The sequence below is a fragment of the Notamacropus eugenii genome, chromosome 3 (genome assembly GCF_028372415.1).
Source record: "Notamacropus eugenii isolate mMacEug1 chromosome 3, mMacEug1.pri_v2, whole genome shotgun sequence".
NCBI lineage: Eukaryota > Metazoa > Chordata > Mammalia > Diprotodontia > Macropodidae > Notamacropus > Notamacropus eugenii.
The window spans coordinates 267,168,204-267,192,814 of NC_092874.1; the positions used below are offsets into that span (position 1 = coordinate 267,168,204).

The 24,611-nt window shown below is 36.3% G+C and overlaps 1 protein-coding gene across 1 annotated transcript in view; it reads right to left on the reverse strand.

Moving 5' to 3' along the window:
- Window positions 1–22,773: 22,773 nt before the first annotated feature.
- Window positions 22,774–24,611, reverse strand: part of RASSF9 (Ras association domain family member 9) — a 48,668-nt gene continuing 46,830 nt past the window's right edge. The window contains exon 2 of the mRNA XM_072655511.1: window positions 22,774–24,494. Within this exon, the coding sequence (XP_072511612.1) occupies window positions 23,234–24,494 (1,261 nt within the window). The 3' untranslated portion in view covers window positions 22,774–23,233. The remainder of the gene's footprint in view (window positions 24,495–24,611) is intronic.

The window sequence follows — 24,611 nt, forward strand, 5'->3', positions numbered from 1 at the left end:
GTAGTGGTATTGCTGGATGAAAGGGTATACACAGCTGTATAGCCTGTTAAGCATGGTTCCAAATTGTTTTCCAGAATGGTTGGACCAGTTCACTACTCCACCAACAATTCATTAGTATATCTATTTTCTCTTCTCCTCCAGTATCTCTTATTTCTAATAGGTGTGAGGTGGTACCTCAGAGTTCTTTTAGTTTAAATTTCTCTAATCAGTATTGATTTAGAGAATTTTTATGTGACTATAGAGAGTTTTGATTTTTTTTCCTGAAAGCTGCCTGTTAATATTTTTTGACTATTTTTTAATTGGGTGTGAGAAATAAATATTTCTCTTATATTTAATAACTAATTATTGCACTAGAGTCAAGGTTTTTCCCCTTTTCTCCTTCCTCTTCCAGAAACCAACCAGGGTGAGAAACCTCTCTTAAAGATTTACGCAGACCAAGATCTAATCAGACAGTAAAAGAAATTCTAAGTTTGGGCAAATGGGTTTATTTCTTCTCTTTGTGGTTGTTCAGAGAGATCTGGGAAAATATTGATTCTACCTATTCTCAAGACAGATGATGTAGAATTGCTATCATATTGATCAAGATTTGAGTGACCTAAGTCATGTACATCAAGATAGCCCACCTCCTCTTGTGTTAACCAGTTGATTAGGCACCCCTCAAGAACGTTTACTTTTCAAAGAACATATAAACTGTGGATCCACTTCCACAAGGGTACTTTGGTCTTAGAGAGATGGCCAAATGACCATCCTTTTATTAATAATATGATGGCCTTATTAGTAAGATGAATAAATTAATCAGAAACAATATCTCTTGAACATTTTTAATCATCACATGGGGAATGGCTCCTATTTTTTATAAATTTGACTAAGTTCTATATTTAGCCTGTGTTTGAAAAATGAAACCTTTATCAGAGAAACTTGCTGTGAAATTTTTTCTATTAATTAATTATCTATTTTACCTTTTAAGAAAATGTCATTTCCTTGATTATCTCTTCTAATTAGGTCTATTTTTGCTTTTGCTTTGTCTGAGATCATGATTGCTAAGCCCAGACTTTTTTTTTTTTTTACTTCTGTTGAATCATATTAGATTCCACTCCAGTCTTTTATTTTAACTCTGTTATCTATTTTTCTATTTTAAGTGTAATTATTGTAAACAATATATTGTTAGATTCTGGTTCCTTATTCATTCTGATATACAGTTTTGTTTTATAAATGAGCTTTTTAATAATGGAACTGTCCCAAAATAGACTTGGTGGCTTTAAATGATCCCGAGTTTATGGAGATTCAGATAGAGGATGAATGACCACAAGAAGGATTCCATGAGTCATTGGGTATGTTATAGAAAGGATTCATGATTTGAATGGGGTTTGTATTGAATAACCTTTGAAATTCTTAGACACATGGCAGAGTGATGAGAATACAGCCCAGGATGGACTTACACAAGTTACTCATTATAGGCACACGTACATGTGGGTGTTTTTCACCTTTTACTCTACTTTTCTTGTGGTATTATACATCCCAGTCATCTGTGGTTTTATGTAATCCACTTACTAAATTTTAAACTTGATGAAAGAAGACACCAAGACTTAACTAAATTTTATATCTTCTCCAGAGCCTAGCAAATCCCTCTGCACACAATAAATGTTATTAATGTTCAGTTGTTTCAGTCATGTCCAATCTTTGTGACTTCATTTGAGGTTTCTTTGAAAAGATGCTGGAGTGGTTTTCCATTTCCTTTTCCATTTCATTTTACAGTTGAGGAAACTGAGGCAAACAAGGTTAAATGACTTCACCTATAGAAACTTCATAAAATATTTGTCATTTCCTATATCACCAAATTCCTCATTTTTTGTAAATTGTAAACTAATGTATTAAGTGAACTATTAAAAAAAACAAACAAATATGGTTTCATGGATATAAAGACCTGGATCCATGGCCTATGACAAATATAGACTGTGTGATCCTACTTCTAAGTATTCTAGTTAAATCTGTAAGACAACTTCTTAATCTTTTTTTGTCATGGACCCCTTTGTCATTCTGGTGAAGAATACAGACACCTCAGAATAATATATTCTTTTCTTTTTAATTAATTAATTTATTTTTAATTTTTGATATTCATTTCCACAAGATTTTGAGTTCCAAATTTTCTCCCCATTTCTCCCCTTCCCCACCCCATAACACCTTGCATTCTGATTACCCCTTCCCTCAGTATGTTCTCCTTTCTATTACACCCCTCCCTTCCCTTATCCCCTTCTTCTCTCTTTTTTGGTAGGGCAAGATAGATTTCTATACCCCATTACCTGTATTTCTTATTTCCCAGCTGCATGCAAAAACAATTCTCAGCATTCATTTCTTAAACTTTAAGTTGCAACTTCTCTCCCTTTCTCCCTCCTCACTCATCCCCACTGAGAAGGCAAGCAATTTAGTATCAGCTATACATGGGTAGTTATGCAAAAGACTTTCATAATAGTCATGTTGTAAAAGACTAACTGTATTTCCCTCCATCCTATCTTGCCGCCTATTTATTCTATTCTCTCTTTAGACCTTGTCCCTCCCTAGAATGTTTACTTCTAATTACTCCCTCTTCCCATTTGCCCTCCCTTCTATCATCCCCCACCCCACTTATCTCCTTCTCTCATACTTTCCTGTAGTGTAAGATAGATTTTCATACCAAATTGAGTGTGTATGTTATTCCCGCCTTAAGCCAAATGTGATGAGAGTAAGCTTCACTTTTTCCCTCTCATTTGCCCCCTTTTCCCCTCCACTGAATAAAGTTTTTTTCTTGCCTCTTTTATAAGAGATAATTTGCCCCATTCCATCTCTCCCTTTATCCTCCCAATATATTCCTCTCTCATCCCTTAATTTTATTTTTTTAGATATTATCCCTTCATATTCAACTCACCCTGTGCCCTCTGTCTATGTGTGTGTGTGTGTGTGTGTGTGTGTGTGTGTGTATAATCCTTCCAAATACTGAGAAAAGTTTCAAGAGTTATAAATATTATCTTTCCATGTAGGAATGTAAACATTTCAAATTTAGTAAGTCCCTTATGATTTCTGTTTCCTGTTTACTCTTCATGCTTCTCTTGATTCTTGGGTTTGAAAGTCAAATTTTCTATTCAGCTCTGGTCTTTTCATCAAGAATGCTTGAAAGTTCCCTATTTCATTAAATGATCATTTTCCCCCTCAACTATTATACTCAGTTTTGTTGGGTAAGTGATTCTTGGTTTTAATCCTAGTTCCTTTGACTTCTAGAATATCATATTCCAAGCCCTTCAATCCCTTAATGTAGAAGCTGATAGATCTTGTGTTATTATGATTTTATTTCCACAGAACTGGAAATGTTTTTTTCTGGCTGCTTGCAATATTTTCTCCTTGACCTGGGAACTCTGGATTTTGGCTATAATATTCCTAGGAGCTTTTCTTTTTAGATGTCTTTCAAAAGGTGATTGGTGAATTCTCTCACTATTTATTTTACCCTCTTGTTCCAGAATATCAGGGCAGTTTTCCTTGATAATTTCATGAAAGATGATGTTTAGGTTCCTTTTTTGATCATGGCTTTCAGGTAGTCCCATAATTTTTAAATTGTCTCTCCTGGTTCTATTTCCAGTTCAGTTGTTTTACCAATGAAATATTTCACATTGTCTTTTATTTTCTCATTCTTTTGGTTTGGTTTTGTAATTTCTTGGTTTCTCATAAAGTCATTAGCTTCCATCTGCTCCATTCTAATTTTTAAAGTACTACTTTCTTCAGTGAGGTATTGAACCTCCTTTTTCATCTGACTAATTCTGCTTTTTAAAGCATTCTTCTCCTCATTGGCTTTTGGGGCTGCTTTTGTCATTTGAGTTAGTTTATTTTTAAAGGTGTTATTTTCTTCAGCATTTTTGGGGTCTCCTTTAGCAAGCTGTTGACTTGCTTTTCATGATTTTCTTGCATTGCTCTCATTTCTCTTCCCAATTTTTCCTCCACCTCTCATACTTGATTTTCAAAATCCTTTCTGAGCTCTTCCATGGTCTGTGACCATTGCGTGTTTACTTTGGAATTTTGGATGGAGAAATCTTGACTTTTATGTCTTCCTCTTGTGGTATATATTGTTCTTCCTCATCTGAAAGGATGGAAGAAAATACCTGTTCACCAAGAAAGTAATCTTCTATGGTCTTATTTTTTTCCCCCTTTTTCGGCATTTTCCTGGCCAGTAACTTGAGTTTTGAGTCCTTTGTCAAGAGCAGGGTATACTCTGAGGACCTGTAAGTTCTCAGTTCCTCCAAAGAGACACAATCAAGGGAGAGGAGTTTACTCCTCTCCTGGCCTATGCTCTGGTCTGGTTGCAACCACAAGTTTTTCTGCCCAGGATCTGCAAGTAGAATTCCCTCTCCAGAGCCTCCTCCAGCTACACCAGTCAGTGCTCCTTGTCAGCCCAGGACTGCCATTCAGGGCTGAGATCCAGATCAGTAGCTCAATTCCCCCAGGACTTTTAGGCCCAGGGCTCCAAAAGTGGATGCTGCTGCTGCTGCCATCTGGGACTAGGGCTAGGGGAGGACCCTGCTCCCTTCCCACTCAGGTGAAAGAACTTTCTCACTGACCTTTAAAGCTATCTCTGGTGTTTGTAGGTTGAGGGATCTGGGAACTGCAGTTGCTGCAGGTGCCGCCCTGAAGCCTGCTCCAGTCCTGTCCAAGCCATGCAGCATGGCCAAAAGGCCAGGCTGTGCTCTGCTTTGAGCCCTGTGCAATAGACTTTTCCTGTTGGCTTCCCAGGCTGCCTTGAACTGGGAATCTCCTTCACTCTGTCATTTTGTGGCTTCTTCTGCTCTAGAATTTGTTTAGAGTCATTTTTTACAGGCATTTTATGAACTGTGGAGGGAGAGCTTCTACAGGTCATCCTTCTACTCTGCCATCTTAACTCTGCCCCCAGAATAATATTTTCAAATGCATGAGTCAAAATAACTGGTGCTCCAAAGGAAACAAATTATACTGAAAAACAGTTAATGTAATATATATTAACTGTACATATATGCATAAATTTGACATATATATGTGTATATTTATAAGAAGGTGTACACATACATAATTACTATTCCAAAAAGTCTTAAAGCTATTAAGCTACTAAAGCTTGAAAGATTAGAAAGTACACACACAGACATACACATATACATCTCTCTGTGTGCATTTTGGTGCACATATATATTTATGCCCCAGTTTGAGAACCACTTGTCTATAAGTTGAAGAACTGAATACCAGCTGTATTGGTAGGATGAGTTTCCTCTTCTGGGAATTAATTCCCTCTACCAAAGCAATCATAGGTTCACTGTCCATTAATGTTTTGTATTTACTTATCTGCCTACACTTGAACTCCTATCCTTCCTTCAACACTTTGCAGCTGTGTGCAACTAGCTGGTTGAATCACTTAACCTCTGTCTGAGTTTGCTCATCTGCAAAGGCAAGTAGTGATACAACCTTCTTGATAAAGTTATTGTGAGGCTCAAATAAGTTAGCACATGCAAAGTGATTTGCAAACTTGAAACTTCTATATAAATACCAGCTGGTATTATTTTCATGTATACCAGTACAAATATATATACATATATATGTATATATACACGTATGTGTCCATATAAGCATATTATATGTGTATGTATACATACATGTACATGTGGGCTTAATACATACATATATACAAACGCACACATTTATTTATCTGAATTACCCCTCCCCATAAAATGCTAGTTTCTGAGGATAAGGGCTACTTCAGTTTGGCCTCTTGCATCCCTAGTACTTCAAACAGTGCAAAGGACCTACTAGCTAATTACCTACCCATGTTTATCAGCTAAAGGCAGCTAGGGAATGCAGTGAATAGCAGAGTGGACCTGAGGTCAGGAAGACACTCTCGAGCTGTGTGACCCTGAGTAAGTCACTTAACCTTTGTCTGCCTCAGTCTCTTCAGCTATAAAATAGGGATACTTAATAGCACCTGCCTCCCAGGATAAAAACAGATAATATTTGTAAAGCACTGTGGAAAGCTTTAAAGCACTACATGAATGCTATTATTAGCTGTTATGTCAAATGTGGGTTTCCTGAGAGTTTGATTCCTATAAACATGTCTCTCTTCGTAGATGAAATGTTGTGGCCTGTGGAAACAGATTGTTACTTATATTTCTTATACAAATATATTTCTTCATGTTGATTTATTCAGCTTCACTGTTTGCAAAAAGTGGGAGTTCAGTGAGGTTGGAGTGGGAGGGAATGTTTATTAAGGAATTCTATTGAATAGAAATATGCTTTGCATGTTTGCATAAACAACAACAAACAACACAACAGAATAATGTATAACCATATTAAATTGCTTGTTTTCTCAATAATGGGAAGGGGAGGAACTCTAAATTTAAACACTATTTTTTAAATATTAAAAATTGCAATTACATATTACTAAAAATAAAATATTTAACAAAAGAAATTGTAGTAATAGAACACAGGAAAAACATTTTAAAAGTATTTTTGATGATTATAGGGTTCTTCCTTCCCTTTCCTCTTTCCTTCTGTTTTCTACCATTCTCTTTCTTTCCCTTTCATTTTCCCTTCCTTCTCTCTTTTTTTCTTTTCCTTCTCTTGGTCTTTCCCTTTCTTGTCTTTCTTTCCCATTCTTTACTTTTGTTCACTCCATTCAATCCCGTGGAGTCTGGTAAATAAAGCAATAATAGAAAATCTGAGACTCTAAATCCTGAACCCAGTTCTGGTTACAATTCAATTTGCCACTTGGCAAATCATTTTATGTTTTCGTATGTACCTTAGTCTCACTCTCTGTACAATGGGGATAATGGTGTTTGACTTAACCTTCCCTACAGCAAAGTTATGAAGATAATCTAAAATTATATATTTAAGTACGCCAAGTCTTTGCAATAATATAATATAAGGTCTAATTAAGTACAAGAAAGGCAACTTCTCTTTGGGCTCCTGGTAAATGTTGTGTAGTCATGATGCTTCTCAGATTTAGAATATGAAAAGTAAGCTTCTAGTCCTTGCTTATTAGTCTCACTTCCATGTGCAAGATTTATGTGCTCCATATCAATTAAGAGTGATAACATCCATTATAGCCAATTTGTTCTAAATTCAAGAATGGTGAGACATGACTGACTTCCTCCTCCCTCCCCCAGGTTGTGTATGTTGTGTCAAAATTCTTGTTCCAGATTCCGTTTTTACAGTTAGTGTACAATCAACTTGCAATTATTTGTGATGGTAGGTTTCAATGGTGATGGGAATGAATCCACAGAAAGGACTGGTGTTAACAGACTTTCACCTCCTGTGAACTTCCATCCCATCACCTACAAAGGGAGTGATAGATGAAGGATGCTGGAGGCTGCTGGACTGTCAAAATGTTGGTATATTTGCCATGCAAGGGTATCTTCTTCTATACAGTTTCATGGATACTAATGCAGTAATATTGCATTCTTATTTTTAAACTATATAATTTATTTTTCAGTTCTCAACATTTACTTCCACAAGAATTGGAATTCAAAATTTTCTTCTGATCTCTCCCTACCCCAACCCAGGACAGCATGCACCCCATCCACCCCTTCCTCCAGTCTATCCTCTTTTCTATTACCCCCTTCTTCCATCCTCCTCCCCTCTTTTTTCTGTAAGACAAAATGGATTTCTATGCCCCATTGCCTGTATGTCTTATTTCCCAGTTGCATGCTAAAACAATTTTAACATCCATTATTAAAGCTTTGAATTCCATATTCTCCCCTTTCCTTCCTTCCTATCCACACTCATTGAGAAAGCAAGCAATTCAATATAGGTCATACATGTGTAGCCATGCAAAACACTTCCATAACAGTTATGTTGTGAAAGACTAACCACATTTCCCTCTATCCTATCCTGCCCTCCATTTATTCCATTCTCACCCTTGATATGTCCTGTCACAATGTTTGCTTTTGATTATTCCTTTCCCCAATTTGTTGTCCCTTCTATTATTTTCCCTCTCCTATCCCCTTCCTCCCTGGCTACCTGTGGGGTAAAATAGATTTCCACATCCCATTGCATGTGTGTTATTCCCTCCTTAAGCCAAATTTCATGAGAATAAGGCTCTCTTATTTCCTTTCATTTCTCCTTTCTTCCCTTCCATTGTAAAAGCTCTTTCTTGTCTCTTTCATGTGAGATGATTTGCTACATTCTACCTCTCCCTTTCTCTTACTCCTAGTACAATCCATTCAGTAGCAAATTTTATTTTTTAAATATTCTACCTTCATGTTCATCTCACCCTGTGCCCTCTATCTATGTGTGTATACACACATACAAACACACGTGTATATATACATACCTACACATATATAATATACATATACATACATACCCATACACTTCTACATATATACACACTCATACGTGCACACACACGCACATTATTCCCTCTAACTACCTTAATACTGAAAAAGATCTCATGAGTTACAAATATCATCTTTCCATAGGGGAATATTCAACTTTAATGAGTTCCTTAAGACTTCTCTTTCCTGCTGACTTTTTCATGTTTCTCTTGATTCTTGTATTTGAAAGTCAAATTTTCTATTCAGCTCTGATCTTTTCAATAAGAATGCTTTCAAGTCCTCTATTTTATTGAAATTCCATTTTTTTTTTCGTCTGAAGGACTATACTTTGCTGGGTAGATGATTCTTGGTTTTAATCCTATCTCCTTTGACCTATGGAATATCATATTCCAAGCCTTTGGATCGGAAGCTGCTAAATACTGTGTTATCCTGATTGTATTTCCACAATACTTGAATTGTTGTTTTGTGGCTGGTTATAATATTCTCTCCTTGACCTGGGAACTCTGGAATTTGGCTACAGCATTCGTATGGGTTTTCCTTATGGGATCTCTTTCAGGAGGTGATCAATGAATTCTTTCCATTTCTATTTACCCACTGGTTCTAGAATATCAGGGCAGTTTTCCTTGATAAATTCTTGGAAGATAATCTCTAGGCTCTTTTTGATCATGGTTTTCAAGCAGACCAATACTTTTTAAAATTTTCTTTCCTGGATCTATTTTCCAGGTCAGTGTTTTTCCAATAAGATATTTTACATTGTTTCCTATTTTTTTCATTCTTTTGTTTTTTTTTTTTAATTTTTATTTCAAATTTTAATTTTGGTTTTATAATTTCTTGGTTTTGCATAAAGTCATTACCTTCCATCTATTCCATTCTAATTTTTGAAGAACTATTTTCTTCAGTGAGATTTTGGATCTCCTTTTCCATTTGGCCCATTCTGCTCTTTAAAGCATTCTTCTCCTCATTGGCATTTTGGACCTCTTTTGTTATTTGGGTCATTCTATTTTTAAAGGTATTATTTTCTCGAATATTTTTTGTGGTCTCCTTTAGCAAGCTGTTGTCTCATTTTTTTTATGATTTTCTTGCATCACTTTCATTTCTCTTCCCAGTTTTTCCTCCACCTCTCTTACTTGATTTTCAGAATCCTTTTTGAGTTCTTCCATGGTCTGAAACCATTGCATATTTTGTGGGAGACTTTGGATGTAGGAGTCTTGACTTTGATGTCTTTGTCTGATGGTATACTTTGTTCTTTCTCATCTGAAAGGATGGAAGAAAATACCTTTTCACCAAGAAAGTAACTTTCTGTATTTTTCCCCTTTTTGGGCATTTTGCCAGGCAATTACTTGACTTTTGAATCCTTTGTCAAATGGAGGGTATACTACCCTAGACTTCAGAGCTTTGTGCAGCTATTCTCTGAGAAATGTATAGGGACCTGTAAGTTTTCATTTCCTTCAAGGTGGCATAATCAAGAGACAGGTATTTACTCCTTTTCTGGCTTGCACTGTCATCTGTGAGCAACCACAAGCACTCTTTTCTTCCCTGGAACTGAGAGTAGAATTCACTCTCCACAGCCACCACTAGCTCTTCCATGCCAGTGCTCCTCCTCACCCCAGGACCACCACTCAGGCCTGAGACCCAGATTAGTCTCTTGATTCCCCCAGGGTCTATAGGCTGAGAGCTCCAGGAGCAGCACCAGTGGCTGCCACCTCCCTGGAACGGGGACTGGCTGGACCACATTCCCCTCTCACCCAGGTGAAAGAGCTTTCTCACTGACCTTTGAAGCTGTCTTTGTATTTATGGGTTGAGAAATCCGGAAACCACAGCAGCTTACAGCAATACAGTACCCTGAGGCCTGCTCCAGTCCTATCTATGCCCATGCAGCCCAAGCTGGGCTGTGCTCCATTCTGAGCCCAGTTCCAAAAGACCTTTCGGGTTGACCTTCCAGGGCTAGAAATCTGTTTCACTCTATCATTTTATGGCTTCTTCTGCTGCTGTAGAATTTGTTTAGAGTCAATTTTTATAGTCATCCTAAGGGCTATGGGGGAGAGCTAGAGCAGGTCCATGCTTCTACTCTGACATCTTGATTCTGTCCCAATATTGCATTCTTAAAAGCAAAATAATTTATAAGTATAATACGAAACTTGCAAACAGCTTAGATTGCACAAATTAGAGAGGTCAAGTGATTTAGCTGTGATCATATAGGTATTAATAGAAAAGTGGGTTTGAACTCAATTGTTCTCATTCCAAGGCCAGAAAACTTTGCTCTTTGAATTGTGTCATGTTTCCAAGGCAAATAAGTGCATGAATGAATTAATGAACAGATAAACAAATAGATACAGAAATGAATGAATGAATGAATAAAACAAATAAATGAGTATATGGATAGAAATGTAGATAGACAGACAGATAGATAGAAAGATGAATTAACGAATGATTTGTGTCATGACAGTTATTTTATACATATAGAATAAAGTAGTACAAGACATCCTGGCTGACTTTTCATTGCATCATTCACAAGACTTCCTGCACCAAAGTGATGTGCTCAAATATATTTTAAAGGTATTTTGAAAAGGACTTGAGCAAATGAGAAAGCTTTCCCAGAATACTGGCAGGAATGTGCTGAAGCTTCTTCTGAGCAAGTGATGCTAGACCCAAATATAATACCAACAGAAACAGAGGGGCAAGGGATTCTTATGAGTTCCTATAACAAATGGAAGAGTTCCTAGAGCAAGCTGGGAAAGTGGGATGAAGATCCAACTTGGGGAGGTATTATGGTCTAGTGGAAAGAATATAATCTCTTTCTGTCTCTGTGTGTCTCTCTGCCTTACTCTCTTTCTAATTTGTATATTTATATTAGAGTTATGAATCCTATAAGTTATGTATGCCCACACTATCTCCCCAAGAACAGCTCTCTATTCACTACATCTTGAAATTTCTCCATAATCGATTCCCTTTACAACCACCCCAAATTTGTTGTGTGTTTATCCCTTGGACTTGATTAACGTGCTTCCTTCTTTCTATGGGTTTCCATACTGGGAGTTCCCTACTTTGTTAAAGCTCAGGTATGGGATACCACCACTAACAATAGCTGAGTCTTTTTGAAAAAAAAAATAATTCTCTGGAGGGGGAATGTGCACAGGCTGCATATATAATGCATAAGTGTAATGCAAAATACTTTTTAAATCAAACATACCAAGGGAGTTGTTTTGACATGTGAGTCATTATTTCCAGGGATGCAAATAATAAACATTTATATAGTGCTTACTATGTATCAGGAACTATGCTAAGAGCTCTATGAATATATCTCATTATTATTTATTGTTCCTCACAACAAGCCTAGGAAGTGGGTGCTTTATATCATCCTCATTTTGCAGTTGAGGAAACCGAGGCAGAAAGAGGTTAAAGTGAATTTCCTGGAGGCTAGTAGGCATCTGAAGTGGGATTTGAACTTACGTCTTCCTGATTCCAGGCCTAGTACATTATTCACTGAGTCACTTAGCTGCCTCCTAGCTTTTAGCTCCAAATACCGAGGCAAAATCCTCAGTACATTCTGAAGTTCTCTTTAGGAAGTACCTGCAGAGCCAACTCATCAGTCACGTTAACGGATTCCATCCAGTTACCTTAGATACCACATAAGTGTCTGCTAATAAGTAATCCCTTAAAGCAATTATATAAAATTGAGTCAAATACTTGGTGCAGCAGAAAAAAACCTGAAATTTGGGTTTCAGAGACCCTGTCATCAAATTGTAGCTCTGTTGTTCAGCAACAAGATGTCCATGGATAAGTCAATTGACTTGTCTGAGGCTCAGTTTCATCAAATATAAAATGATGGTACTGGTTGACTCCTATAGTCTCTTCCAGTCCTATGATCTTTTTCCTTTGAAACTAAGACCTATGAACTGGCTAATGAAGCTGATTCTGAGGCCCTATATTCTTCTCATCCATGCCCATCCAACTGAATAGATAGTGCCAATCATGAAAGTGCAAAAGCAGCAGGCAGGAAGGAGCAGAGGCAAAATAAATGTAAAGACTTAAATGATTGAGAGCAGCTTGTCTATGGAAACCATACTCCCTCTTGCTTTGATTTTTTAAGAGGCTTTTATATTTTTGTTCTAATTTAGCATTTAAATTGATTTGAGATCTTGTCATTGGAATACTCTCTCCAATATTCACCATGTGCTAAAGAAATAAGTACTCATTCTGTCTATCTGTCATGCTTACTTAAGAAACTTGTTTTTATTTAATGCTACGTACTGATTTTTACAAAGTCAGCATGAGATTTACTTAATGGTGTCTTTGGATATTTATTCCATAATGGATGCATGTGAAAATACTGAATTTACAATTCTCTACTGTTTAGAGTTTAGAAATATACAACAATAATTTTTAATAGAATCGTTTCAGCAAATGGAGTGTGATATATTGATTTTCATTGCACCTTTCTATATAATTAACATTTTTAAAAGTCCTTGTTTTGCCTCAGACACACACAGTCTACTTCAAAACTCTTCCAGATTCATTCTTACTATATGATTTCATTTGGAAAGAACCCATATTCTATCATAAACAGTTCTTAAAGGTGTGTGGGTATGTTTGTCCTTCATTGTCTGAAGAAGACCATGCCATCAGAGAAATAATGATATGACTTGCACTTGACTTTGTTTTCTGAGTGAGGGAGGGCTGTGCAGGTCACCAGCCTCACTTCTCCTCCAGAGACATCTGAATCCAGTGACCAGATATTCATCAGGATGACTGGAGATGACCCAGGATGAGGCAATTGGGGTTAAGTGACTTGCCCAAGGTCACACAACTAGTGAATGTCAAGTGTCTGAGGTGAGATTTGAACTCAGGTCCTCCTGACTCCTGTATTGGTGCTCTATCCACTGCACTACCCAGCTGCCCCTCTTAAAGGACAGTTAAAAGTCATAGGATCATAGATTTGGAACTAAAAGAGACCTTAGTGTCCATAGATCTCACCCTCAGTTTACAACAATGGACACTGCGACACTAAGAAGGAAAATGGCTTGCCCAGTATCACCTAATATCTGATCTGGGATTAGAACACAGGCATTCCTGACTCCAAGTTAGTTGACTGAGTTCACTACCCCAGACTCTGGCCATCTTGCCTACAACCCTTATTTTATAGGAGAGGAAGACCAAGACCCAAAGGAGTTAAGTGGCTCAGCCATAATCACAGAGAAGTAAATGGCCAAACCAGGATCAAGATCCTATACTTTTAGTCCTAACACTCTTTCCATTACAGAAAGCTCCCTGTCTTCTTCTCTGTCTCTGTCTGTCTTTCTGTCTCTCTTCCATATTGGGTAATATGTACATGGCTCTTCGATCTCTATGTTCCTCTTGTTTTATTAAGGAGTGACTGGCTAAGATCTTGGCTACTAAGTCCTTTATGCTCCACTCACCAGTTTCAGAATAGTAATTAGTGTCCCGTGTAATATTAATTATTCCTCACAGATGCAAACTGAATGAGACTCAAAAGGAACCTGTGTACCCTGTATTTTTACCCTAGCCCTAATTACATATTACCTGGATTGAGCCAGCTGCTTCAACAGTTGCCAATTTAGTTTAAGCTCTGAGAAGCCACAACACCTGTGGAAGCATGATAGCAGGCAGTAACATCCTGGAAATGAGTTAAAGCTGGCTGAGTTCCTCACATATGGGAATGGGATGGGTGTTGACCAAAATGAAAGCACTCTAAGCTATACCACCCCTTCCTCCTCTCCTCATGTTTATTTCTCTGATATGCCAGTTGGCTTTAATCCTAACCCCTGCCTCTAGCTGCCAAATATTCAAAGTAGAATGCATCAGGGTGGCATTTTTAAGCATGACTTTTTTCTAAGTTGTTGAGTAAAGGAGGAAATATGGCATAGTGGAAAGCTTTCTGGTCTTACAGCCAGACAAATTGGAGGACTTGGTTTCAATTCCTCCCTTTGAAAGCTACCAGCATAACCTTGGACAAGTCCCTTTATAACAGTCTGCCTTAGTTTCTTTATAAATTAAAGGGTTGGATTACATCACCTCTAGCATACTTTCCAATTCTAGAGCTATACAATGTGAGAAACAACCTTTTGACTTAGAGGTGGGTAAAAAGAATACTAGAATTGAGTCAGGAAACTAGGGTCTAATCCTAATTATGACATTTACTAGATATGTGACATTGGGCAGGTCATTATCTCAACCAATAAGCATTTATTAAGCGCCCACTGTATGCCAGCCATTGTACTATGTGTTGGGGATACCGTAGTCCTTCCCTGAGTGGGAGGAGGCTTTCTGGGCAACCTCAAGGAGCTCCATCTTTTTGAGCCTATATCCTCTCCTGGATGTTGAAAAGAACGATATTTGTACAGAGTATACCAAGAGTCGTAGTGCATCTTTCATCCATTAAAGCTTTTAGGATACTCTAGCACAGGGGTAAGGAAACTACAGCCCTGAGACCACATGCAGCCCTCTAGGTCCTCAAGTGCAACCCTCTAACTGAATCTGAATTTCACAGAACAGATTTGTTCTGTAAAACTTGAACTGTTAAAAGGCCTCACCCAAGGACCTAGAAGGCTACATGTGGCCTTGAGGCTACAGGTTCCCCACCCCTGCCCTAGTATATGCTTCTATGGGTTTTGAGGATTTAATGATATAACGTCTTCTAAGTGCTTTGTAAACATGAAACTGTTAGATCAATGACAGTTATCAACGATATTATCCTCATCATCAATTCATTCTTATCATTTGTTCAACAGAATTCTTATTCTTTCTTGTTTTGCAGATTGCGGCATTGGTGGATAATGTGACTTTGGTAACTGAATGAAAGTATTAAGATGTAAGCTTATTTTCTGTAGAGTCACCGTAACTGCATTTGAACAAGTTAATATGATCATTGCAAGGGCGATTATCATGTAGTCAGGGTTTTATCATTACTTCTATTCATGAAATTTTGAGAAATAGCTTGATAGCTATTAGAGAGGTAGTCTGTGAATTAGAAAAAGCTGGGATGCAGTCCTGCTTCTGATACTTATTAACACTGTGACCTTGGACAAGTCACTTAGCCTCTAGGTGCTCTAGGCAGCTCTGTCAGACTGTATCAGAGAAGGTGGCAGTCTTATAGATTTTATACACATACACACGCACACACATATGTGTGTGCGTGTGTGTGTGTATATATGTGTGAGTATATTTGTATATGCCCGTGTGTCTTCCATCCATCATCTATCTGTCTGTCTCTCTATCTATCTATCCATCTATCTATCATCTTTCTTTCTGTCTATCTATCTATCTATCTATCTATCTATCTATCTATCTATCTATCTATCTGTCTATCTATCTACCTATCTACCTATCTATGTATCTATCATTTCTATCAATCTCTAGACCTAGGGATATGGAAATCTGTAGATATAGAGAACTCTCTATAGATAGAAATAGATATTTATATAGATATAGATATAGATATATGAAAGTATCTATGTTTATCCATCTACCTAGTTGCTGGTCATCCTTTATTTTCAAAGAGAACCAATGATGTCATGATGATGGGATAAAATAGTAGACATTGGGTGACATCTTCAATTGCACATGAATTTGAGCGAGGTGGAGCTGCACAAACTCATCAACCTCTCCCTTCCTGAGTCATCAAAATTCAGTGGTAGGACAAAAGTTAAGATGACCAGAGATGGCTTGAGATTCAGTGGGTAATCTTGGCATCTTTGATGTCTGACTAAGCTCTAAGTGCTCCACAGAACCTGCTTCAGCCACCATGGCCATTGGAACTAACTGTTCTCATCTGTGAGAGGTAGTACATTATGTGAGAGGTAATCTTCACATGTTTGGGGTCCCCTTAACTCACAGACAGGTTTGAGGCTTGTCAGTTACCTTCAGCCTGGTTTAGCCTGTCTACTGAGACAACTTTACCTAGGTGTGGTCACTGTGCATGTTACAGCTTCTTAAAGACACAGGTGAGATTTGGGTGGTAGGTGGACACAAAGGTGGATGAACAACCCTGAAAAAGGTTCAGTAAACTCTCACACTAGAAGTGCTAGTCCTCCCTAACCTATCTATATATCCATATCTATATCTAGACACATATATGTATATATGCATATGTGTGTATATATACACACCCATACAAAATATGTATGTATCTATACACATATATGCAGAATACAATTGTATGTGTATATGTACATATAAACATATTTATGAACATATAAACATACAAACAAAAAAGTAGTGTATAGCTATGTGTATATATATATATATATATAAAACATATCCTTTTTTTTTGTAGTTATTGTTACTGTAGACTGTCATTCCAATTCTAGCAAAAAGGTCAACAGAATACAGAGATTACTCTTTATTAACACTCACTACAATTTTAATTACCTGAATGACTTAAATAAGAGAACTTTAAGGTCTGAATTTCCAACATTAGTTGGAATTATGCCTAAATTTCTAACTTTACAAATGCAGAGTCGACCTGAGCGTTTGTGACAGTGTGATAGTGTCTGGACCATGCTAAAGAAGTGACCTCTCAATAAAATACCACTTTGCTAAAATCAGCTCTAGTTTCTTTCAATGGATGTTCAAGGCCTTTCTTAATCTGGCCATGAATGACCTTTCTAGCTTTGCTTAGGGAAGAATTTCATTGGTGAAAATCAATGAAAATCGTCACTTGGCAGAGTGGAGAGAAACTAGAAGATACATGATTTAATACTTTCCAACTTCTACTGATTGTCACTATGTTATGAAATAAGTAAAATTAAGAAGCAGAATTACCTCATATTTATACATTAGAGGCAATTTGAAGTGAATCAATTGTTCAATTTATAGTCAGGAAATCCGAAGTGCTAGACTTGTGTCTGATTATATCTAGCTACATGATCATGGATGAGATACATCTCTCAGTGCCCCTTTCAACTAAGAAAATAAAAATGAGATTATGGGGGCAGCTAATGATAGATTGACAGAAGATTGGGCCTGGAATTAGAAAGGTCTCAGTTAAATCTGACCTTAAACATTTAGTAGCTGTGTGACGAAGTCACTTAACGTCAGTTTCCTCATTTGCAAAAATGCAGATACTAGCACTTGCCTCCCAGAATTGTTGTGAGCATTAAATGACATAATAATTCTAAAGCCCTTAGCATAATGTCTAGCACATAATAAGTGTTATATAAATGTTTGCTTTCTTCTTCTTATTATTATTATTAATCTCATTTGATGAAGTGGAGAATCTTTGAAGAATTTGAAGACTCCTACACTAATATTCTTCAATAATTCAATATTGCATCCACTCCCTTTCCCCAAATAAACAAAAATCAAATTTTTCCTTTCACTTCACTTGAATAATCCAGATAATGTCTTTAATTTTAAAGCTTCAGAATATGAGCCTACTATAAAATTTAGGGATGTATTTTCTAAATCTCTGTAATTCTGGCTCAAAACGTTGGGAAAAAAGATATTGGAAAGTGTTTCCTTTAATTGGTTTTTCTCACTAGATTCATGAACTAAGAACAAGTAATACTTCTGGCTGGAGTTTAGGGTGAATTTAGGCCTCTCAGGATACTTTTTTTTTTTCCAAAACTAAGCTCAAGTGTCACCTTCTACATGAAGCCTTTCCTTATTACTCAGGCTACTAATGACCAAAACAAAAATCCCTTGTATTAATTTAAAATATGTATACTTGTCCTTTTGGTCAAATATAAGCTCCTTGAGGGAAGGAATTATTTCATTTTCATCTATGTAACTTTGGTACCAAGCACAGTACATGAACATAGATACAAGAAGTCTTGTGCTTTGAAACAGCAAAGAAATTCATTCTAAGATGTGAAGGAATTTGGTAGATTACGACGAAGGAGATCTGCCAGTGTGAGGATTCTTTATTCACTTATTTCTTCCTTTTACAAGCATTTATTAGGTGATGAGTTTTTCCTGGTGACACTTTATCTGAAGGAATGCTTGAAAACTCTAATAATGAAAAATAACATCTACTTATATTTGCTTGGGTATATTTTCATAAAAGTATTAATGCAAATATGTATCATATACTATTTATATGATCAGGAAGAATTTCAGGAAGTTAATAAACAAATATTAAAGTAATTTGTTTAATTTGGCACAGAAATAGGTCAACTAATATTAACTTTCATATGTAGTTACATATCATGCACAGAAAACACTTGGTCAAAGAAAATGGTAAAATTATTCTTTAATATTACATATCAGTTGCAATTTGAAGAAATCATATGTGACTTGAATTTGTCCCACGGGATTAATTAACTGGTAGCAGAAAAAGGAAATAATGTTTAAATATATCCCCCTTTTCTGGAATATATATATATGTATATATATATATATATACACACACACACACACACACACACACACACATATATATACATACATATATATGTATACATATATATATACATACACATACATATATAACACAAAAACAAATGAGATCTGTAAATTCTAGAAAAGAAAGTGTTCATGTTGCATAGAATATTTTCCATCTCTAAATTATTTAAAATTTGTCCACTAAAAACATTTTAACATTTAAGTAGTAGAGATGATACTTAGATAATTATAAACATTTGTTTTGTCTAGGGGGAGAGTTCAATTTCTTTGGTTGTATCCTTGCCTTGGAATTGAAGAGTAGACAACTGAGAAATTGTCCTGTGCTTAAAAACAGAGAAGGGAAGCCATACTAGAATATTCTTCTTCATGGAAATTTCAGATTAATTTTTTAAATGCCTATCCTGTCTCTCTGGGCAATCTGTAATGAAAAAACACATCCATCCCTATTTCTTCAATTAATAGATGACACCTTAATTTAACCTTGCTGGCATTTGAGTTTTTCATCAATCACTGTGAAATTCGATGAAAGATAGCAGCCGTGTTCAAAAATATTTTTGGATGCACCATGGTATGACATGGTGCTTTTTACTTGTCACACGTATTTATTAGGACGATACAGCTAGTGCTATGATGAGGATAATGATTTTATATCATCACTATTCTTTATCTAATTATACAATACCCTTTTTGTATGTTAGCATATGCTTCTTCCTAGTCTATAAAATCCTTGAGGACAAGACCATGTCTTTACTTAAATTTGTTACTTCTCCTACACCACCTGCAGCCTACATTTTTCACAGGCCATCCAAAATCCTTTGGTGGGCCATAGATTACTAAACTAACAGAAGACTTGGCTCCAGAAAGTATTTTCCTATCAAGCTTGTTCTTTCATTCAGTCATTTTTTCAGCTATCTCCAATTCTTTGTGACCCTGTTTGGGGTTTTCTTAGCAAAGATACTGGAACGGTTTTTCATTTCCTTCTCTAGCTCAATTTATAGATGAGAAAACTGAGGCAAACAGGGTTAAGTGACTTGCCCTGGATCATACAGCTAATAAGTGTCTGAGGTCAGATTCAAACTCACAAAGATGTGTGTTACTGACTCCAGTTGTGCCATTTAGCTGCCTGATCAAACATAAGCAAATGCAAATAATTTGAGAGACTACTAGATTATTATAAAATATTAGGATTTTAGCAGAGGTAATCCTTTATGCACTATAAAGTATATGTAGATATCCTGAATCAAAGGGATAGAGCACAAGACAGAGCCCCCTAACATGTAAATATAACAAATCAGACAGCTTTAGTTTTTCTACTTCTAAATGTCAAGACATTTTAAAACCCCATAGTTAACTGGGCTGCATTACTAAGGACACTATAAACTGTATTAGTGTTATGCTTTCCAACCAAATTTCCATTCAACATGTAGAGTTACAGTACACTGGTATGAGGCTGTCATGTTTTATTTTATAAAATACACATATATGAATATTCTACATGCATATCATATTTGAAACATGAACTGATGCTTTATTTATCATGTAGAAGAAATATATCTTGGGGTCTCCGCTCCATACATCAGGAATGCACAGAATTGAACTCCACTATATGGTGAATATTTAACATGGTGTTGGACTATGAATGCTAGATTTGGATTCAGAAGGACATGGGGTCTAATCCCAGGTCTGACACTTTCTATTTTTTAGCTTTGTTAACTTTATCATGTCATTTAAGCTCATAGAATGGGTTTGGTAACACTTGTACTATCTTCCTGACAAGGTTTGGGGTATTATCATAGTTGACTGATAGACCTAGAGCTGAGAGGGATTCAGAGGATTTCCATTCCAGTCCCCTCATTTTACAACTGAGAAATTGCAGCCTCAGAAATATTAGGTTACTTATCCAATGTCACAACTACCACACATTAGAGCTGGTCCTTGGACTCAGCTTTTCTCATTCCAAATTCGCTGCCATCATTATTATTATCCTTAAAGTCACAAATAGTGACTTTATAAAACAGGTGCCACTGTGTTAGGCTATAGAAAAGTGTTTTCTTCCTTCAAAATCAGAATTCAAAACATTTCTTTTGTCATTTTTCTTGAGGAAATTATTTCCTCTTTGAGTCTCTTCTTTATATTAAGCAATAGTCAAACAGGTGAGAAAAAACATCATCCTTTCTCCCTCTCCAAAGAGCAATATTCCAGCTACATTATATCACCTTTTCTCCCTTGAGAGACAAATGACTCCTAATGGATTGTTTTCTCATTGTCACAGAAGCTTCTGATTATGGTAATTAAAAAACAGAGACTTCCCCTGATAGAGGAATATATAATCACATAACCCACCAAAATCCTAGTCAGTAAAGCTTCACTGACCTCCTGTCCAGATGTGAAATAAATTTTTGTTTTGGCTCAAATATGTGATCTTCCCTTTCTGTGTTTTATCATTCATAACTTTTGCCTTATAATAATAGCTATTGAATATACTGAGCCATTTCAACTTCATTTTTGCCCTAGTTCTTTTTTTCTTTCTTCTGTATGTTACATATACACACATATATGTACATACATATATGTATATGTACACACATGTGTATGTATATGCATATATATAGACATACATACATACAATTCCATTCATCTATTTACTTTGAATTCAGAAAGCTTTGGGTATCTAGTAGAAACGCTCAGGTCATAAAGTGGTAATACAAAATCTCCCTAACAAAGTAAGTCTGAGAAAATAATTCATATTTTGAAGAGTAAGGAGATGGATAAAAGGGGAAAGAAGTAGTAAAAAGTTGGATTCAAGAATTCCCTTTAAAAAAATTCCCTTGGTAAATAGCACTGGGAATCACTGAACAACATTGTGTTAAAAATAATTTAAAATCAGCACATCTGTATTCACATATACATTGACATATAGGACAAAAATACTACAACACTTAAAATAATGTTCAACTACAGAAAGATGAAATTTACTGTTTTCAATATAAAAAAAATATGCTCTATCTTATGCCTCTGTAAATACAAAACTATGCTATTGGAAAACTACACGTATTGTCTGGTCTAATAATGCCTATATCTGGCAACTCCTGAGGTGAAAACAGTGGTAGAATCTGTTCTCTGGAGATCATTTTCAAGGACATGAAGTTGCTTGGACACTACTTCTCAGTTCCCATTATACTGTATAGCCAGATGTTAGTAGGAAATTGCTGATTTGATTTAAAAGGTTCAAGTCAAACCTGAAAGCTTTGATTTTTATCGGATTTACTCTTACTGACATATTTGAATTTAATTAATGAAATTTTAATCATTTTAAATAGGAATACAGAATCATTGATTTGGAGCTTGGGGCTTATCTGGTCCAATCTTCTCATTCTCTCTCCCTCACAAATGAGAAAAATGAGTCTAGAAGCAACCCTTTTAGGTTTTTTATTTGTTTTTAATACCCACAGAATGGTTAAAATGTGTAACTCTCACCTTTTGTAGATATACAGCACATGTGGAAATAGTAGAGTACAATGAAAATGTACTCACTCAGGAGTTAAAGGACCTAGGTAAAAATAGTTCTGAAGCCAACAACCATGGTTGTCTTTCACTTTTCTCTGGGCTTCCATTTAGCCCATCTTAAAGTGAGAGTATTAGACCATATGACCTCTAAGGTCCTTTCCAGTCATAGACTGATAATCCTATATCAAGTTTTCTGTTTGGTGATTCTTTCTGAAATTCTATTTTGTGTTTCAGTGAAGTAAAGAATTCCTGTGTCCCATTGATATAAGCCTGAGCCCTTCCTAGGCAAAATGGAAGAGAGCCACATAATTCTTCTCTGGGGTTCTAGGTTACTCAGAATAGTTGTTTTTGTCTAGCTGATGATTCCACCCCTTCTTCTCACAAATTACCCAATGTTTTAGCCTCCATCACTGTAGCCCCAAGTCCTCCCAGCAGCCCTCCTCCACATTTTCCAACGTAGATCTTTCTCTACAGGTTAGGAAGAATCTAACCGAATGTGTAAGTAGAAATTAACACAACAAAGATTAAGAAGAAGTCAGGTAAAATAAGCGAACCTCTATCACCTTTTCAGACATAAAATTCCAACCACTTAGCACTGAAGAAAGCTTTTATATATGGTGTTTATTATTCTTATTATACAGTATCAATTGTTTGGACTCTTTCAAAATAATGACCAGTTAGTTTACAAGTCATATGAAATATAAACTAAGGGACAAAAATATCCTCTATAAGCTCAAGTTATATCTGTTATCATCCTGTATAATATCTCTGCATATTTGAAGTTCCTTTTGTTTTAATGTTTCTAATAAACAGTATATTTTATTATAGAGCTTATAAAGGTTAAATAGGCTTTTTTTTTAAAGTCAGCTCATTTGTTATCCTTGTTTTCATCTACTTTGTAAGTACTTTAACTAAGTATCCAAGTGATGTAGTCAGTAGCAATCATTGATGGAACCAAAGAGATCTGCCATTCTAGCTTTCACCATCAAATGTTCCTGTTTAAACAATCTTTTAGAACATGATAGTAAGTCATCAAACAGCCATTCCATTTATGTTGATAACAGCACTACATCCCCTAAGGCGGTTTCGGAGTCTTGACTATGAGTAGAGCTTATTCCAGTATCTGAGTCTGTATCATTGGTATAGGAAGGAAATACTTTCTGAGTAAAATGAGGACCTGCCACACTGCTGCTGGTACCCTCAACTCCTTTCTCCCTATCTTCATTAGATTGGCATCCATCCTTGTTGCTGAAATGAAGCAAATTCAGTTCCTCTGCCAGGAGGTCATATTCTATCGCTTTCTTCTCAAGCAAGGAGTCATTATATTTAATCTCTTTCTGGATGCCACTTAAGTGAGAATGGATTTTTAAACCAGCTTTCATGCTTTTCTCCAAATCATGCTTAACACTTTCTAAGTTTTTCTTTTCTAATTCTTCAGTAGCTGTCGCTTCTATTTCCTCATTCACATCTACGCAAATGCTTTTGACTTCTTTGTCTATTTCAGCAGATAACTTGTCAATGAGCAGCCTATAATATTTCAGTCGCTCTTCCAGCTGTAAAATCCCTTCACTCTCACTCAGATAATCAGGTGTCTGATTTTCTTCTTGCTTCACATCTTTTTGTCGTTTGACCTCAACAGGACTGGCTATTAGATAAGAATCCTGGACGTAATTTTCTCCCTCATATTCTACCCTATCCAGATGAAATTTTGCTTCACATTTCTCAATTTCCAGATCCAGTTCTTTCATTCTTTTGACCTGCTGATGAATGGTATGGTCCTGAGAAATGATCAAATGTATCAATGTCTCCATGCTGTCTCGGTCTTGTATAACAGAGTCCTGCTTAATTTTTGCTAGTTTCCTGAATGTTTTCCTGACTATCCTTTTCTGCTTGTCTAGTGGCAACATCTTCATGTAATTGGCTGGACTGAGGTCCCATTGTTTTTCTGTATTTTGAACTAGTTTCGCTTCTGCTGTCCTCCATAATGGAACTGGAACCAAAGCATCTGCTTTAACTAGGACAAAGTGCATGTTTGGCTGTTCTTCTCCCCAAGCCTTCCAAAGCCTCAGGATTTTTGTGAGTGGAGGAAGGACCCGCTCTGATCCTCTCCATTTTTCTATGATACAGTAATCACTGGGCTGTCCAAAAAGAAATCGTTTCTCTCCCAAAGTGGCTTCATGTTCTTCAAGCAAAGCCTGGATCACATCAGCTGCAGTGGTACGTTTGGTCAGTCCACAGACAATCTTTTCTTCTTGGCAAACCCAGACAACAATTTCCTTCTCTTCTGCCTCCATGTCCTTAGGTGATGATCTAAAATGAAAATAACAAAGAATATTATCTTTCTGTAATCCCATATGAGAATTCAGAAAGGTAACTGAGCAGTCCTACTCCTTCAAGATTTTAGGTAACTTCTCATCAAAATATGAT